The sequence below is a fragment of the Diplotaxodon limnothrissa genome, linkage group LG3 (genome assembly GCF_057381915.1).
Source record: "Diplotaxodon limnothrissa isolate DT_005_m linkage group LG3, D_limnothrissa_male_GT1.1, whole genome shotgun sequence".
Taxonomy (NCBI): Eukaryota; Metazoa; Chordata; class Actinopteri; order Cichliformes; family Cichlidae; genus Diplotaxodon; species Diplotaxodon limnothrissa.
This window is the reverse complement of record NC_140598.1, coordinates 19,908,278-19,923,907: the sequence shown is the minus strand read 5'-3', so window position 1 is coordinate 19,923,907 and position 15,630 is coordinate 19,908,278. Positions and strand designations below refer to the sequence as shown.

Here is a 15,630-nt window from a genome sequence, read left to right as displayed (position 1 = left end):
GATTACTATACATTTCTTCTTGGTGCCAAATTTCTGACTCTAGTTCAGTTTTAGAAACCTCATGTTAAACTGTGCAAGTATATATGAAACTCCTGATAGAACTAATTTGAGTGTTTATCTTTGTCTGGCACCTTGTCCTTTTATTTTCTTTATTTGTTTTGTCTTTGTTTTTATAATAGACTTGTCTAAAGATTGCAAGCCCTCTTTGTTTTTTGTTTTTTGTTTTTTTGACAGTTTGTTTGATTCCAGGAGTTTCTCTTTAATTTATATATTAACAGCAGTGTTACAGGTGAAAGTACATTAAATAAAATATACCTATGACCACTATAGGTTATTGTTAACTAAATGACACACTTAATTCTAATACAACTCAGGTTTAATGATCTTTTGACATTTTTAGGTCAGTTCTTGTCACATCCCATGACAAGAATTCATTATTGATTCTTTATCATTAAATATATGTCATTCCCATCACAGAGGAATCCATCCATGAAAGTCACTTCTAAGTAAATCCTAAAAAACCAGATTAAATTTGTAATCTACTCTGAAATATACTAAATAAGTAAAAAGATGTGTTAAGACTCACCATTTACATGTCGGCATGTTTTACAGATCAGAGATGGAGAAGGCCTTACCAGTTCAGCTGCTTGAAACGTTGAAGAATTTGGGAGAGGAGGAGCTGAAGCTTTTTCACTTTTACCTGCAGTATGAACCTGGAGGTGAATTCCCCAAAATCTATAAGTGCCAGCTGGAGAATGCAGACAGGCTGAAAACTGTAGACGTGATGGTGCAGGCGTATTCAGACCATGTGATGGAGGTAGCGATGCAGATTTTAGAGAAGATGAAAGAAGGTTAGTAAAAGAAAAAAGACACATTAAAAGTTCAGTGCAGCATGCAGAAACAACAACAAATTGTATTTTATGAAATGTTTTAAACTTATACCTTTTTAGTTTGACTTTGACTTTGACTTCTTTTCTCCTGAAACGATGTAGAAATGTTATATTTACATCATTTTGAAGCCATGATGGTTTTCATTTTTGAAAAGACCAGCTCATGATTCAAAGTGCACTTTCCTCCAACAGGAAGTCCCTCAGCACAGAAAGCTTCATCACTTTCATCAGAAGGTAAGAATTCATTAGTTAGTCTGTAGAGACTAAGATAAGATAAATCTTTATTTGTCCCACACGTGGGAAATTTTATGGGTCACAACAGAAAGAACAAGTTTAAGAGCAGTAATCACAATACAATAGGATAAGATAAAATAGAATAACAGACTATATAACAACAATAACATACTAAATACAATAGAATGAAGTACCAACAAAATAGAATAAAATTCTCTGTTATAGTAGGAAGAAAAAAAATGCAGTTGGTATTGCACATAATATTGCATATAAGGGAGACTGGGCAAAGGCTATCATGGTGTATTGGATGTTTGTGTCTGTCTGCACATTCATGGTCATCTGCAGAGACCATGTTGTAGTCCGACAGCAGTTGGAAGGTAAGACCTGCAAAATCTCTATGTCCCACTGAAGGAGCTGCTTATTGCTGTCAGAATATTCTGCATTGGGTTGCAGATGTTGTCCAACATCCTAGAACAGAGCTGGCCCTCCAGATCAGCCTGTTCAGTCTCTTTCTGTCCCCCGCAGAGATGCAGAATTGCTGCCACCCCAGCAGACCACACCGTAAAAGTTAGCTGAGGGCATTACAGAGTCATACAAGGTCTTCACTCCAAAAGACCTGAGCCTCCACAGCTGTCTACAGGCTCAATGTCCATACCTTGGGTGTTCAGTGGTTGCAGTGGAGGATGTTTGTGCCTGCGGAAGTCTAGCACCAGCTCCTTGGTTTTTTCCACTGTTGATCTTGAGATGGTTCTACTGGCACCAGTCCACAAAGTCTTGGGTCACTTCTCTATACTCCCTGTCGTCCCCATCAGTCCTGAGGCTGACTATTGTACAGTGATCAGAGAATTTCTGCAGGAAGCACTGGGTGGCGTTGTGGGAGAAGTCTGCAGTGTAGATGGTGAAGAGGAACGGAGCCAGAACCGTTCCCTGTGGGGCCCCGGTACTGCAGACGACCCAGTCCGATACACAGCCCTAAGTTCTGACATACTGTGGTATCCATGCAGCGAAGTGATGGTCCGCTCCTGGGTTTTATAGCTTGTCCTTCAGAACTGTGGGAAGAATGGTGTTAAAGGCAGTGGAGAAATCAAAGAATATGATTCTCACAGTGTTCCCAGCGGTCTCCAGGTGAGAGAGGGAATGATATAGGATGTGAACGATGGCATCATCATGAGCTCGCCAGGAGCTGAAGCAGTGCCAGGACCATCCACTCCAGGGTCTTGATCAGTTGGGATGTCAGAGCCACCGGCCTGACTGTTGAGCTGTTGAGGTCCTTGGGACGTGGAGTCTAATTAGGGAGCAATCTCATGAATAGGTCCTTAGAATGTGACGTTTATTCAGCAGGAGTGAAAAGTAATGCATGATCATTGGGTTAAACACTGACAGTAAATGAGGGGGAGGTGGCCCAGAGACACAAACAGACGGTATTGAAGAACCAGTGCTCATACAGACATTATTAACTTTATCCACAGAGAAGCTTAGAAAGTCATCAGTCTTAGATATAGAGGACACGGATACTTGGGTGGACCATGGGGGAAACAATAGAGTTTATGGAGTCAAACAGTACCTTGGAATTTCTCTTGCTTGATAAGATTAACTGAGAAATATATCCTGATCTGGCTGTTTTTATGGTTTCATGCAGGGAAACCCAAAGTTCCCTAAGGTGGAGTCTGTGAACTTTAGGTTTAGTTGATTTCCTAAGGTGTTCTACTTTTCTACAGATTCTTTTGACCTTCCTTACGTCATCATTTATCTGTGGACGAGCTCTTTTTGGGGCAGCAATGACAGATTTCATAGGTACCACCGAATTTAAAATCTCCAAGCAGTGATTGTTGAAGCACTGTGTAGCAACATTAGCATCAGTGCAGCCTTCAAAGCAACATCCTGATTTATGAACCGCTTATGGAACATGAGATTAGAAGATGGTGTGTACAGAGGGAAGCTAAGAATAAAAATAACACCGGAATGGTCACTCACTTGTAGGTCCTTAACACAGACATTAATTATGTCTAAGTCAAGAGAAAACACGAGGTCCAAGGTGTGGCCTTTAACATGGGTGGGTCCAGAGACATGCTGAATAAAATTAAAAGAGTCTGTAATGGATAGAAAGTCAGAGGCCATGCTACAGCTAAGATCATCCATGTGAAGGTTGAAATCCCCAATCATTAAGACCTTCTCAAGTTTAATAATCGAACATAAAAAGTCCGTAAAATCTTGAATACAAACACCAGTTTGTTTTTCTTGTGACATTACCAAAAAGTTTGATGTGTCACATGGCCGTCTTCCTATTGAAAAAACAAAAGTTGTATTCAAGATGGGGGACTTCTTAATGGCGACCATGGTCACCACCCATCTTGAGGAGTTTGCCCCCTCACATATACTAATGTGCCACAAATAGGACTTTAATACCACCAACCATTCCCATGTTATTATGGTGTATCCATATAATGGCCCACCCTGTACAATGAGATATATCTGATGAACCAACCTAAAGAAGCTGACTCAAAGGAAGGGAAAGACTCAGAGTCCATAGCTCTGCAAGTGAAACTGATCTGGTGAATGGTTACTAGACCACCACCAGGGCGGTCCAAACACAGAGTCCCAATGAAGTGACAGTCGAGTGGGCAGAGCTCATTAAGGTGGATAGATTCATTCTCCCGCTGCCAAGATTTAGTAAGAAACAGTGAATTCAGTACAAATGATTTGTAGGCTATGGAGCAAGCATTCAGGAGAGCAATCTGAAGCAGAGGTGACAGGCTGACGTCATCAATAGCTGATTGACGGGGAATTGACAGCAGACACCTGGAATGAGGACTTAGTCTCCCTGTACCTCTAGCTGTGGAATTGTGGTCTTGTAGAATGACAGGCCAAGGTGAAAACTCCCACATCTCCAGACATGACACCGATCCCGGTAATTGTTCTGTTTGCCCGTGATTGAATGATTGATTGATTGATTGATTGATCATACTTTATTCATCCCGAGGGAAATTGGGTTAAGGCTGCCAGCCATGCCAGCGCCGTCTTACCCTTCCGACCATACATACATTACACAAACATCACATGGGGAAGGCAGGTCAGAGAGGTATAACATGGAAAAAGCACCACATGAGGAAAGATAAGGAGAAAAAAACAACTTTCCCCCAGACTAACCTCCAACAGGGAGATCAGTTTAAGAACAGAAAAAAACCCCACCTCTGCACATACCACATGAAAAAACTCTTAATACACCAAAGAAACACATGACAAGCAACAGGGGTGGGTAAAGGGTGAGAGACAGCCAATGTAGACAGTGCATCCGGGCCTGCAGCCTGTGCGCTGGTCTCCTTGATCCACCGTCAGCATCGGAAGGGAATAAGCGTCGAAGGCGTTTGGAGGGGGAGGGGGGATGAGTGTACATCTGCATGTGTATATATGTCTGTGTGTGTGTGTGTGTGTGTGTATGTGTCCAAAGTTCAGCTGAGACAGTGTCCTTCGCCCTGCCAGGCTAAGTAAACAGTCTTCCAGCCAACCCAGGTGGCCTTGCATAGAATGGGAAGAACAGTCTAAGCACAGTCTATTATCAGGGTGTTGTTGTTCAGCTCCAGCCTTGAGACTGCAGCTGGCGCCGAAGGGGTCTCTGCATGAAGTGATGGTGGTTTTTACTTTGCGAACAACTCATATGAATTTCAAAGCTGTCCTAACAGTACACTGGTCTCTCAATCTCCCGTTGGAGAGCCGTGAGCTTCTCCATGATGGTATCAAACTTACCCTCTGTGATGTTGTCATTCTTGTGCTCAAAGAGCCGATTCTGAGAACTCACGACCGCAGTGAGCTTCTCCAAGGTGTGATCCAGTTTGCGCTCAGAGGTGTTATTCCGAGTGAGCCCCTCCAGATGTAATCCAGTTTGCACTCAGAGGTCTTGTTCTGAGTGTTCACGGCAGCCATAAGCTTCTCCAAGATCTTATCCGTGCTGCACTCAATGAGCCCATTTTGAGAAACTCACGCCTCGTCCCATCATTTCAATCCCAGAGGGCAGCCTTGTGGGGGTTTGAACAGCCGGTTCCACTTTCTTGATTGGACTGGTACCAAATACTGGAGACGCTCTCTACCATGGAGCAGAAGAATTCCCCTCTGTCGGGTGTGTTTCCTTTTAGCCTACACACCAGCCCTACAGCCCCTTCTAGACGATCTTCTTAACCTTGTTCTTGCTCCTAGGTTTTTGCTTGCAGCTAAGAACAGGTACAGATAGTCGGGAGAGGGAGGAGGGCGGACAAACGGTGGAGGGAAAGCCTGGTGGTAGCTCTGCCAGCTGTCAAAAGTGTTTTTCCAAACATACTTTGATAGTCAACAAACTTTGTGAACTGTAGATCCGAGTAGCAAATAGACCATGATATATCACAGCTGAGATGACAAGATAAAAAACAATATATTGAAGCAGTCGACAAACACACGGAGCAGCAACAGCGGCCAAGCCGAACACAGGCGCCATGTTGCCACCCTCCTCCCCCCACCAAGGAATTCACAACAAAAGAATGATTACTTATTTTAAACAACGTCAACATGTTTCAAACCATTTTACATGAACTTTGACCTTTAACTAAATAACAAGATTCAATAAATCAATTTATCTCTTTGCTATTCATATTATTAGACTTCACTTGTCTCTTGCTATTTATGCATCTGTTTTTACTTGGGTTACACATATATACCTAAAAATGGAAGCCCATCCACACTTTGTACCATTTTTTAAAAATGAAAATAAGACATGGTTGAGTAGAAGGCCTAATTTGATGTGAGATTATTTGACTGAAATATCTGATGAGATTTAAGGTTTCGGTTATCATAAAGATGCAAAAAAATAAACAATTAAAAAACAGTTCTTGAAACTGTTTAAACTGACAAATCATCTTATCTGCTGTGTTTAATTCAGAGGTTCTTCAAAAGTGTCGGGGTAAACTTAAATCTAAGCTGAAGAAGAAGTTCCAGTGTGTGTTTGAGGGGATCGCTAAAGCAGGAAACCCAACCCTTCTGAATCACATCTACACAGAGCTCTACATCACAGAGGGAGGGACTGCAGAGGTCAATGATGAACATGAAGTCAGACAGATTGAAACAGCAGCCAGGAAACCAGACAGACCAGAAACAACAGTCAGACAAGAAGACATATTTAAGGCCTCACATGGAAGAGATGAACCAATCAGAACAGTGCTGACAAAGGGAGTGGCTGGCATTGGGAAAACGGTCTTAACACAGAAATACACCCTGGACTGGGCTGAAGACAAAGCCAACCAGGACATCCAGTTCATATTTCCATTCACTTTCAGAGAGCTGAATGTGCTGAAAGAGGAAAAGTTCAGCTTGGTGGGACTTGTTCATCACTTCTTTACTGAAACCAAAGAAGCAGGAATCTGCAGCTTTGAAGGCTTCCAGGTTGTGTTCATCTTTGATGGTCTGGATGAGTGTCGACCTCCTTTGGACTTCAGCAACACAGAGAGTGTGACTGATATTACAGAGTCCACCTCGGTGGATGTCCTGCTGATTAACTTCATCAGGGGAAATCTTCTTCCATATGCTCACTTCTGGATAACCACACGGCCTGCAGCAGCCAATCAGATCCCTCCTGACTGTGTTGGCATGGTGACAGAGGTCAGAGGGTTCACTGACCCACAGAAGGAGGAGTACTTCATGAAGAGATTCAGAGATGAGGAGCAGGCCAGCAGGATCATCTCCCACATCAAGACATCACGAAGCCTCCACATCATGTGCCACATCCCAGTCTTCTGCTGGATCACTGCTACAGTTCTGGAGGATGTGCTGGAAACCAGAGAGGGAGGACAGCTGCCCAAGACCTTGACCGACATGTTCATCCACTTCCTGGTGGTTCAGGCCAAAGTGAAGAAGGTCAAGTATGATGGAGGAGCTGAGACAGATCCACACTGGAGTCCAGAGAGCAGGAAGATGATTGAGTCTCTGGGAAAACTGGCTTTTGATCAGCTGCAGAAAGGAAACCTGATCTTCTATGAATCAGACCTGACAGAGTGTGGCATCGATATCAGAGCAGCCTCAGTGTACTCAGGAGTGTTCACACAGATTTTTAAAGAGGAGAGCGGATTGTACCAGGACAAGGTGTTCTGCTTCATCCATCTGAGTGTTCAGGAGTTTCTGGCTGCTCTTCATGCCCATCTGACCTTCGTCAACTCTGGAATAGATCTGCTGCAAGAACAAGAAACAACCTCCATGTGGTCTAAATTATTTAATACACCAAGACTAAAATCTCTCCACCAGAGTGCTGTGGACAAGACCTTGCAGAGTCCAAATGGACACCTGGACTTGTTCCTCCGCTTCCTCCTGGGTCTTTCACTGCAGACCAATCAGACTCTCCTACGAGGTCTGCCGACACAGACACGAAGTAGCTCACAGACCAATCAGGAGACAGTCCAGTACATCAAGAAGAAGCTCAGTGAGAATCTGTCTTCAGAGAAAAGTATCAATCTGTTCCACTGTCTGAATGAACTGAATGATTGTTCTCTAGTGGAGGAGATCCAACAGTCCCTCAGATCAGGAAGTCTCTCCACAGATCAACTGTCTCCTGCTCAGTGGTCAGCTCTGGTATTCATCTTACTGTCATCAGAAAAAGATCTGGATGTGTTTGACCTGAAGAAATACTCTGCTTCAGAGGAGGCTCTTCTGAGGCTGCTGCCAGTGATCAAAGCCTCCAACAAGGCTGTGTAAGTAAATATGTTTGTTCTCACTGAATTTAATAATTGCCAGCATTTACAGTCAAATGCTATTTGGTGAAAGTCATTGGTGTCTTTTGGACTTTGTGTTTTTGTTTGTTATTTTGATTTGTTTGTTCATTGTATTTGTCACACTTAAATGTTTTGGATCATCAATGAAAGCAAAGTACAAAATGCAGTTTTTATATCCTGATTTAGGTGAGCTACAAAAGCTATCCAAACTGAATTCATGTAAAAAGTAATTCTCCTTAAACCCAATAACTAGTTTCCCCACCCTTGATAGCAAGAACTATGAGAAAAAACATGATAAAAATATAAATCTGTGGATACGGGCCTCAAATGCAAGACTCTTTAAATGAAGCGAGTGCGTTTATTTACAGTGTAAAAAGACAACAAAGTGCAGACTGTCCTCTGTGTGTGTGCTCCAGGTGAGTTTGTGTGTCCCTGACTCCCGTGCAATATTTTCTATGGGTGTTAGGGGCCAAACTTTCATACAATGAGCTCACCTGAAACCCTGGCTGATTTTGACCCACACCCGTTTTCACACCTTGGCTCAGCTGAAGAGATGATATGTTGCAATTTGGAGATGTTTCTTAAATGATAGAAACAGGAACGAGACAACGATTTTACATGAGAGTCAAGGCCAGAGAAGTGTCAAATATTACTCCAAGATTTCAAATGTTTTACTTGACGGAAGGACAGAAAGAGGCAAGAACCTGACTGATTTTAGAATGTAGCTCAGGAGGAGCTATGATCATGGTCTTGGTCTTGTTAGTATTTAGAATGAGGTAGTTGCCTGAAAGCGAATCAGAAACCTGAGTTAAACACTGGACTAGGGTGGACAGCCTATCCAGTTGATGAGGCTTAAAGGACATATGCAGCTGAATGTCATCAGCATAAAAATGATAAGACAGGTCGCTAAAAGATTGAATGATACCAGCCAAAGGAAGCATATAAAAAGAAAATAATAATGGACCTAAAACTGAACCCTGTGGGACCCCACAGGTCAGAGCAGCAATGTCAGAGGCGAACCTGTCAATCCTAAGAGAAAAGGTCCTATCTGATAAATAGGAAGAAAACCAGTCTAGGGCAGAGCCAGATATACCAGCCAAAACCTTGAGCCTGTTAAGTAGGATTTTGTGGTCGATGGTATCGAAGGTTGCACTAAGATCAAGAAAAATGATCACAGAACAATTCCCTGCATCAGATGCCATTAATAGATCATTATAGACTTTAAAGAGAGCGGTCTCTGTAGAGTGCTGCTTTTGAAAGCCAGACTGAAAATGGTCAAGAATGTGTAATTTACATAATAGGGACCTGTACAGATTTTCAACAATTTTGTCTAGTAAGTTACTTAAAAATGGCAATTTCAAAATAGGCCGATAATTACTAGTGGAGCTAGGATCACGATTTCTGTTTTTTTTAATAGAGGAGTTGCTTCTGCATGTTTAAAATAGGATGGAACACAGCCTTCCCTCAGTGAGCTATTAATAATGGATAGTAATGTGGGACCAATGCTGGTGATAGACCCGGACAGAACAGAGGGAGGTAATATATCTATAGAGCATGATGAGGTTTCATTTTACCTAAAACTGTAATTAAGTCATTATGTGTGATTGGAGAAAAGGGAGTAAATGACCCAAGACAACAAGGGGTGTCTTCATAAGGGGAGGCACTTGAGGAAAGTTTGGATCTCAAGTCCTTACGAATTGACTGAGGAAAGTATTACAATCTTCATCAGAAAGTAACTGGGCATGCTGAGTTGGAGGAGAAATAATACTGTTGATGGTATCAAATAGAACTCTTGAATTAACTCTTGAATGGCCCTCAAAACATGCAGTGCCAACTCGTTCATGAGCACACTTGCATTGTCTATAAATAAAATAATGAAACAGCTTTATCTAATGATTTAAATAAAATAAAATCTGTATTTCTTTCCAACCTAACAGCATTAAGACATTTAATTGTAGTGATTTTGTTTTTTTCTGTTCTTTATTTTTAGAGTGAGTGATTGTTTCCTCTCAGAGAGAAGCTGTGAAGCGTTGTCCTCAGTTCTCAGCTCTCAGTCCTCAAGTCTGAGAGAGCTGGAGCTGGGTAACAACAACCTCTGCCATTCAGGCATGATGCTTTTGTCTACTGCACTGGAGCATCCACACTGTACCTTAGAAAGTCTAAGGTCAGGATTCAGTCTTTTCCACTTCAAAAATCTGTGTTGCATTACTGAATCACTGGCAAAAACTGATAGAATTGTCAGGTATTGGATTTTCAGCTTTCAGACACTTCTTGGGTGGAAACAGCACTGAGTTTTGGTTTGGGAGACAGATGCTCTTCATGTGTTTAAAATAAGACAATAGCAATTCCAGCCACTTGTGAAACATTAAATATTGCTAAATCTGCTAACTCCTCAATGCAGAACCAAAACACTTTTTTCTCTTGTTCTTTATTTCCAGATTAAGTGGATGTTTTCTTTCAATGAAAAGTTATGAAGCACTGACCTCAGTTCTCAGCTCCCAGTCCTCTAGTCTGCGAGAGCTGGACTTGAGTAACAATAACTTACAGGATTCAGGAATAAAGCTTCTGTCTGCTGCGCTGCAGAGTCGACATTGTATACTCAAAACTCTGAGGTCAGATCAAAGAATATTTTATTTTTCATTACATTCATTACATCGACAATATTTTCATGACATAATTAACCTGTTAAAAATGTAGTTTCAAAAGAGTACATTCATCCATTTGTTGTTGTAGCTCACTATTTGCCATGATTTCCTAGTCACAGTTAGGTTTCATTCAATTTCAATTCAATTTTATTTATATAGCGCTAAATCACAACAGCAGTCGCCTCAAGGCGCTTTATATTGTACAGTAGATCGTACAATAATAGATACAGAGAAAAACCCAACAATCATATGACCCCCTATGAGCAAGAACTTTGGTGACAGTGGGAATGAAAAACTCCCTTTTAACAGGAAGACACCTCCTCAGACTTGAGGTTTCATGCTTCTGATGTTTTTAAAATAAGGTGATAGCAGTTCTAGCCAATGAATCAACATTGCATATTGGAAGTCTTGTAGATCCTCACTGCAGCACTTGTCTTTGTGTTCTTTATTTTTCAGACTTAGTGTCTGTAACCTGTCAGGGAGAAGCTGTGAAGTTCTGTCCTCAGTTCTCAGCTTCACATCCTCTAGTCTGGGAGAGCTGGACCTGAGTGACAATGACCTGGAGGATTCAGGAGTGAGGCTTCTGTCTGATGCACTGGAGAGTCCACATTGTAAACTAGAAAGTCTCAGGTCATGATTTAGTGTTTTCCACTCTGTATTATTTAGAATCTGCATTATATTACTGATTTAAAAAAGTAAAAAAGTTTATTTTATATACTTTTTGGTTGGATTATTAGATTCTGAATTATTGTTTGTAATTTTCATATACTTCACAAATTTTTATAAAAGGATTCTCATAAGACTACACGAAATCTTAAAGTTATTTTTGGTCAAGTTAGGTTCTTCCTTTCTTGATCTATATTGATAAAATTTACAGTAAAAAAGCTTTTAGTTGATACTATAACGCTGCAGTGAGAATTCTGACAGGGGCTTCTCTTTTTTAGTTCTCTGTTAAAGGCTTCTTCTTTGGCTCTTGATGAAGGCGGTCACACTTTCTCCCTATCCCTTTCCTTATCGCTCCTGCTTGGCTTTCTCATGTCTCTGTCTAGTCTTGTCTACTTCTCTCCCTCTACCCTGGAAAAGTCTCACAGACTGTTCTCTAAAACTTAAAAGAAGAATTATGGATTAGGTCAACTTGTCCCTGAATGCAATTGACACCCTCTTCTCGATGAGAAACCTGGGTTTGTGAGAGCCCGTGTGTTCTGGAGGGACGTTCCCTGCCGGATACACGATGGACGGGTGGAAGGACTAGAGGGTCATGTGCCTGGCGGGACTGTCGATCGAGCGCATCTACCTTTTTGGAACCATGATAACAGGGTTCTTGCTGATTGGACCTGGCTTATTGAAGAATAAAGAGACTGGAAATGGTGACCACGGTGGCACGGTGGTTAGCACTGTTGCCGCACAGCAAGAAGGTCCTGAGTTCAATTCCACCATCAGGCCGGGGTCTTTCTGTGTGGAGTTTGCATGTTCTCCCCGTGTTTGCGTGGGTTCCCTCCGGGTACTCCGGCTTCCTCCCACCGTCCAAAGACATGCAGCTTGTGGGGATAGGTTAATTGGATAATCTAAATTGTCACTAGATGTGAATGAATGTGAGTGTGAATGGTTGTCTGTCCCTGTGTGTTGGCCCTGCGACAGACTGGCGACCTGTCCAGGGTGTACCCTGCCTCTCGCCCTATGACAGCTGGGATGGGCTCCAGCGCCCCCCGCGACCCTGAAAAGGATAAGCAGAAGCGAATGGATGGCTGTCATGAACACTCGTGCTCTTTGAGCAAACTGGATAACATCATGGAGAGGCTCATGGCTCTCCAACAGGAATGGTGACAAAACAGTGATGGACATTAGATCAAATGTAAAATTGACATGCAGTGGTTAACACTAAAGCAAGAACACCACCATTATTTCATGCGGTTACCATATCGGTGCCAGCTGCGGTCTCAAGGCTGGAGCTGAACATAACAAACAATTTCTCCCCTGATAACAAACTGTGTTTAGACTCTTCGTTCCAAGTGCCCTCCAAGGCCGAGTCGGACGGCAGATCTGGGCCCAGCACTGGATGAATAGCTGCAAGGCAGGATGGCTGTGTCTGCATCGGCTTACTTCTCACCCCTTACCCACCCCTGTTGCTTGTCACGTGCTTCATGATGTTGTATCGGACATTTATGTGGTCTTTGTGCAGAGGAGTTTTTTGTTTCTTATTCTCATGCTGTCCTCCCATAGGGGGCCAGCGTGAGTAGAGGTATCTTTCTTTTCCCCCTCCTCGACTTGACCATTGTATTGTACATTTCAGTGTTTTTCCATAATACTAACGGTCTCTGACCTGCCTCCCCATGTGATGTCTGTGTTGTGGGCTTGTTCTTTTTCCTTCAGTGGGCTGGTTTAAGTCATTATGCAAATGTACTGTTTATAAGATTTAAACCTGCAGTTAACCTAGACTGAAGAAGTCACTTGGATGAGTGACGAAACGTTTCTCCCACAAAACGCTATGTCTAGATGAACAGAATCAACTTTTGGAGATTTACTTTCCTGGATGATTGAGAATGCATCAAGACCTTGTAAAAGCATATTATTCTATGGGATCTTTATATACTCAAAGACTTAAGGTTTAAGGTGCCGATAAACCCTCCGCATTGGTCACTTTATGCTACAACATCATCATCAAACTCACTGCTATACAGCTTGAGCCAACTTTTGATATTGGTTGTCGCTTCATAAAGCTAACTTGAATTGAATGGATGCAATGAGTGGGGCTCATTGTATTTAGGGAAAACAGGCAAAACAAAGACAAACCTTATGTAAAAGTTCACAAATGTTTTGTGTGTCTGCAGTTTGTCACACTGTCTGATCACAGAGGAAGGCTGCACATTTCTGGTCTCAGCTCTGAGCTCCAACCCCTCCCATCTGAGAGAGCTGGACCTGAGCTACAATCATCCAGGAGACTCAGGAATTAAGCTGCTCTCGGCTGGACTGAAGGATCCACGCTGGAGACTGGACACTCTCAGGTATAGAAAAAATGTCCGATAGAGGAGAAAGAGCTGGAAACATTTCCTGTGTCATGGAGAAAGTGAAGAAAATATCAAGATGGAGCATAAGAAACTAGCAGAGGCCCTTAAGCCAAGGTTTACTTTTCCATGGGTACACTGAAGTGAGATATGTTAGGCTTGATGCAGCTAGTGGAGGGTGTGCAACATTCATTAAACCAAACATCACATATAGCGAATTGTGTAAAAGAAATGATCTGGAGCACCTGGCATTAGAACTATGGTTAGGTATGGAGGCTCTTACTGTAATACACTTTTAAAATAGTTGTAAAAAAAACTACATTTTATGTTCGGGAACATGAAGGGGCTCAACAGTAAGAAAACAATCCTGTGTGGAGAGCTCAATAAGAAAAGAAAGAAAGAAAATGGAAAGTTAAGGTTAAATGATGTTAGGATGGAGGAGGACAGAGATGCAGCAGAGGAAGCTGTCCCAGTGAGTAGAGGAAGAGTACACAGGATGATGGTGCCATGGTGTGATCAACAATGTAACAAAACATTAAAGGACAGAAACAGCATTTAGGCATCTTAAAAGATACACAATATAAAAAGAACTTGATGAAATTCAGATAATATAGTAATGCAATAATTGAAGTGATCAATGTGATCAAGAACAGGTGGTAAACAAAAAGGAATCATATTCAAATGTTAAATTGTTAAAAATCCTGTAGATGAGGAAAGTTCTAATTAGGGGTGGGTTTTTATAATCGATTTATCGATTAAAATAGATTCTGGCTTGGATAACGTGAAATCGATTCATTAAAATCCTGAATCGATTTTTTTAATATAAATTTATTTTGCCCGAAATGCCAGAATCTCAGGTGAAAGATCACAAAATTTCAACAACCACCAAACAGCTAAGACAGTAAATGAGAGCAGGTACACTGATTCTTTTCTTTTTTTTTTGTCCCGTTTGGATCTGTAGCCATCAGAATTGTTGTCTTGAGGCCAAGAAAGATGCCAAGCGGATTTATTTTACCAAGTGGATCATCATGGCCTTGCCATATTGGTCCATTTGATTGACCTTTATTATAATTGTGAATTTATTTTATTTTCAGTTGCAAATGGGACAGATATGACTGTGGGATAGGACAGGGGGAAAGAATGAAAGAAAGAGGGGGAGAGAAAGAAAGAAAACCAAAGGGGAGAAGAGACAGTGAGAAGGGGGGGAAGAGAGAAAAAAACAAACAAAAAAAAAAAAAAAAAAAAAAACTCCTGGGTCACCTGTATGGAGAAAAAAAAACAGAGGAGACAGCAAACAACAAAGAGCAGACAGCAAACAACAAAGAGCAGGTACACTGTGTCATGGTCCTGGGCCATGTGGGCCCAGTATTCTTAGTTCCTTGTATTTTTGTATTTCGTTCCTTATTTAGGCCATGTTTTCTGAGTTGCCCTGTTGTGTTGTTCCCTAAGTGTTTTCCCGTCATGGCTTTTACCCCCTGTGTGCCCTCTATGTATTTATGAGCCCTCGTCTCCCTTTGTGGTTGTTTCAAGTTTCCCCAGCCCGTTATGTCTGTGTTTTCCCCGTGCTCTCTCTCCTCCTGTCTGAATCTCTGTGCCTGTACATGTCATGTTCAGTTCACCCCGCCCTGTCTCGTTATGATTATCAGTGTCACCTGTGTTCCCCGTGTGTGCCCACTTTCCTCGTTTACCCTCTGTGTATTTCTGTCTGAGTCTCCCTCTGTTCGGCGTCGCGTTCTCCCTCATGTTGTGTGTTATTCTCCCCGTGGTTCGGTTCCTTGTACATCTCATGCTTTAGTTTTCCCAGTTTTAGTTTATTTTGTATTGCTTCCCGTGGCCAGCAATAAAGCTGTGTTTTTTGAGTTTATCCCCGTGTCTGTGAATCTGCATCTTGGGTCCTTCCCCTGCCTGCCACACAACGTATCATGACACACTGATTCTGCACAAAGATGTAAACACACAGCGCGGACCCGCGGATCAGAATCAGTGAGATGTCGCCTTTCTCAGCTGACGGTCTGAAAGCCGACAGCTCGCTGGTTCTGATGTGACGGCAGGTCCGCGCTTTGTGTTTATGCCCTTTTTGCGCTGATCATAAAGCTGTTAGTTTTATCTCTTTCCAAACAATATTGACCGAACC

At 42.1% G+C, this 15,630-nt stretch overlaps 1 protein-coding gene across 4 annotated transcripts in view; it reads left to right on the top strand.

Annotated features, from left to right (window-relative positions):
* Positions 1 to 616: 616 nt before the first annotated feature.
* LOC146634815 (protein NLRC3-like) overlaps positions 617 to 15,630 on the top strand; it is a 69,224-nt gene continuing 54,210 nt past the window's right edge. For 2 of the 4 annotated variants that reach the window (XM_085378580.1, XM_085378587.1), the window contains exons 1-7: positions 617 to 851; positions 1,083 to 1,124; positions 6,031 to 7,828; positions 9,840 to 10,013; positions 10,288 to 10,461; positions 10,951 to 11,124; positions 13,323 to 13,496. In XM_085378580.1, coding sequence (XP_085234706.1) covers positions 620 to 851; positions 1,083 to 1,124; positions 6,031 to 7,828; positions 9,840 to 10,013; positions 10,288 to 10,461; positions 10,951 to 11,124; positions 13,323 to 13,496 — 2,768 coding nt within the window. In that variant the 5' untranslated portion in view covers positions 617 to 619. Of the gene's footprint in view, positions 852 to 1,082; positions 1,125 to 6,030; positions 7,829 to 9,839; positions 10,077 to 10,239; positions 10,462 to 10,950; positions 11,125 to 13,322; positions 13,497 to 15,630 lie in introns of all 4 variants that reach the window. The other 2 variants (XM_085378568.1, XM_085378575.1) reach the window with 2 other exon arrangements.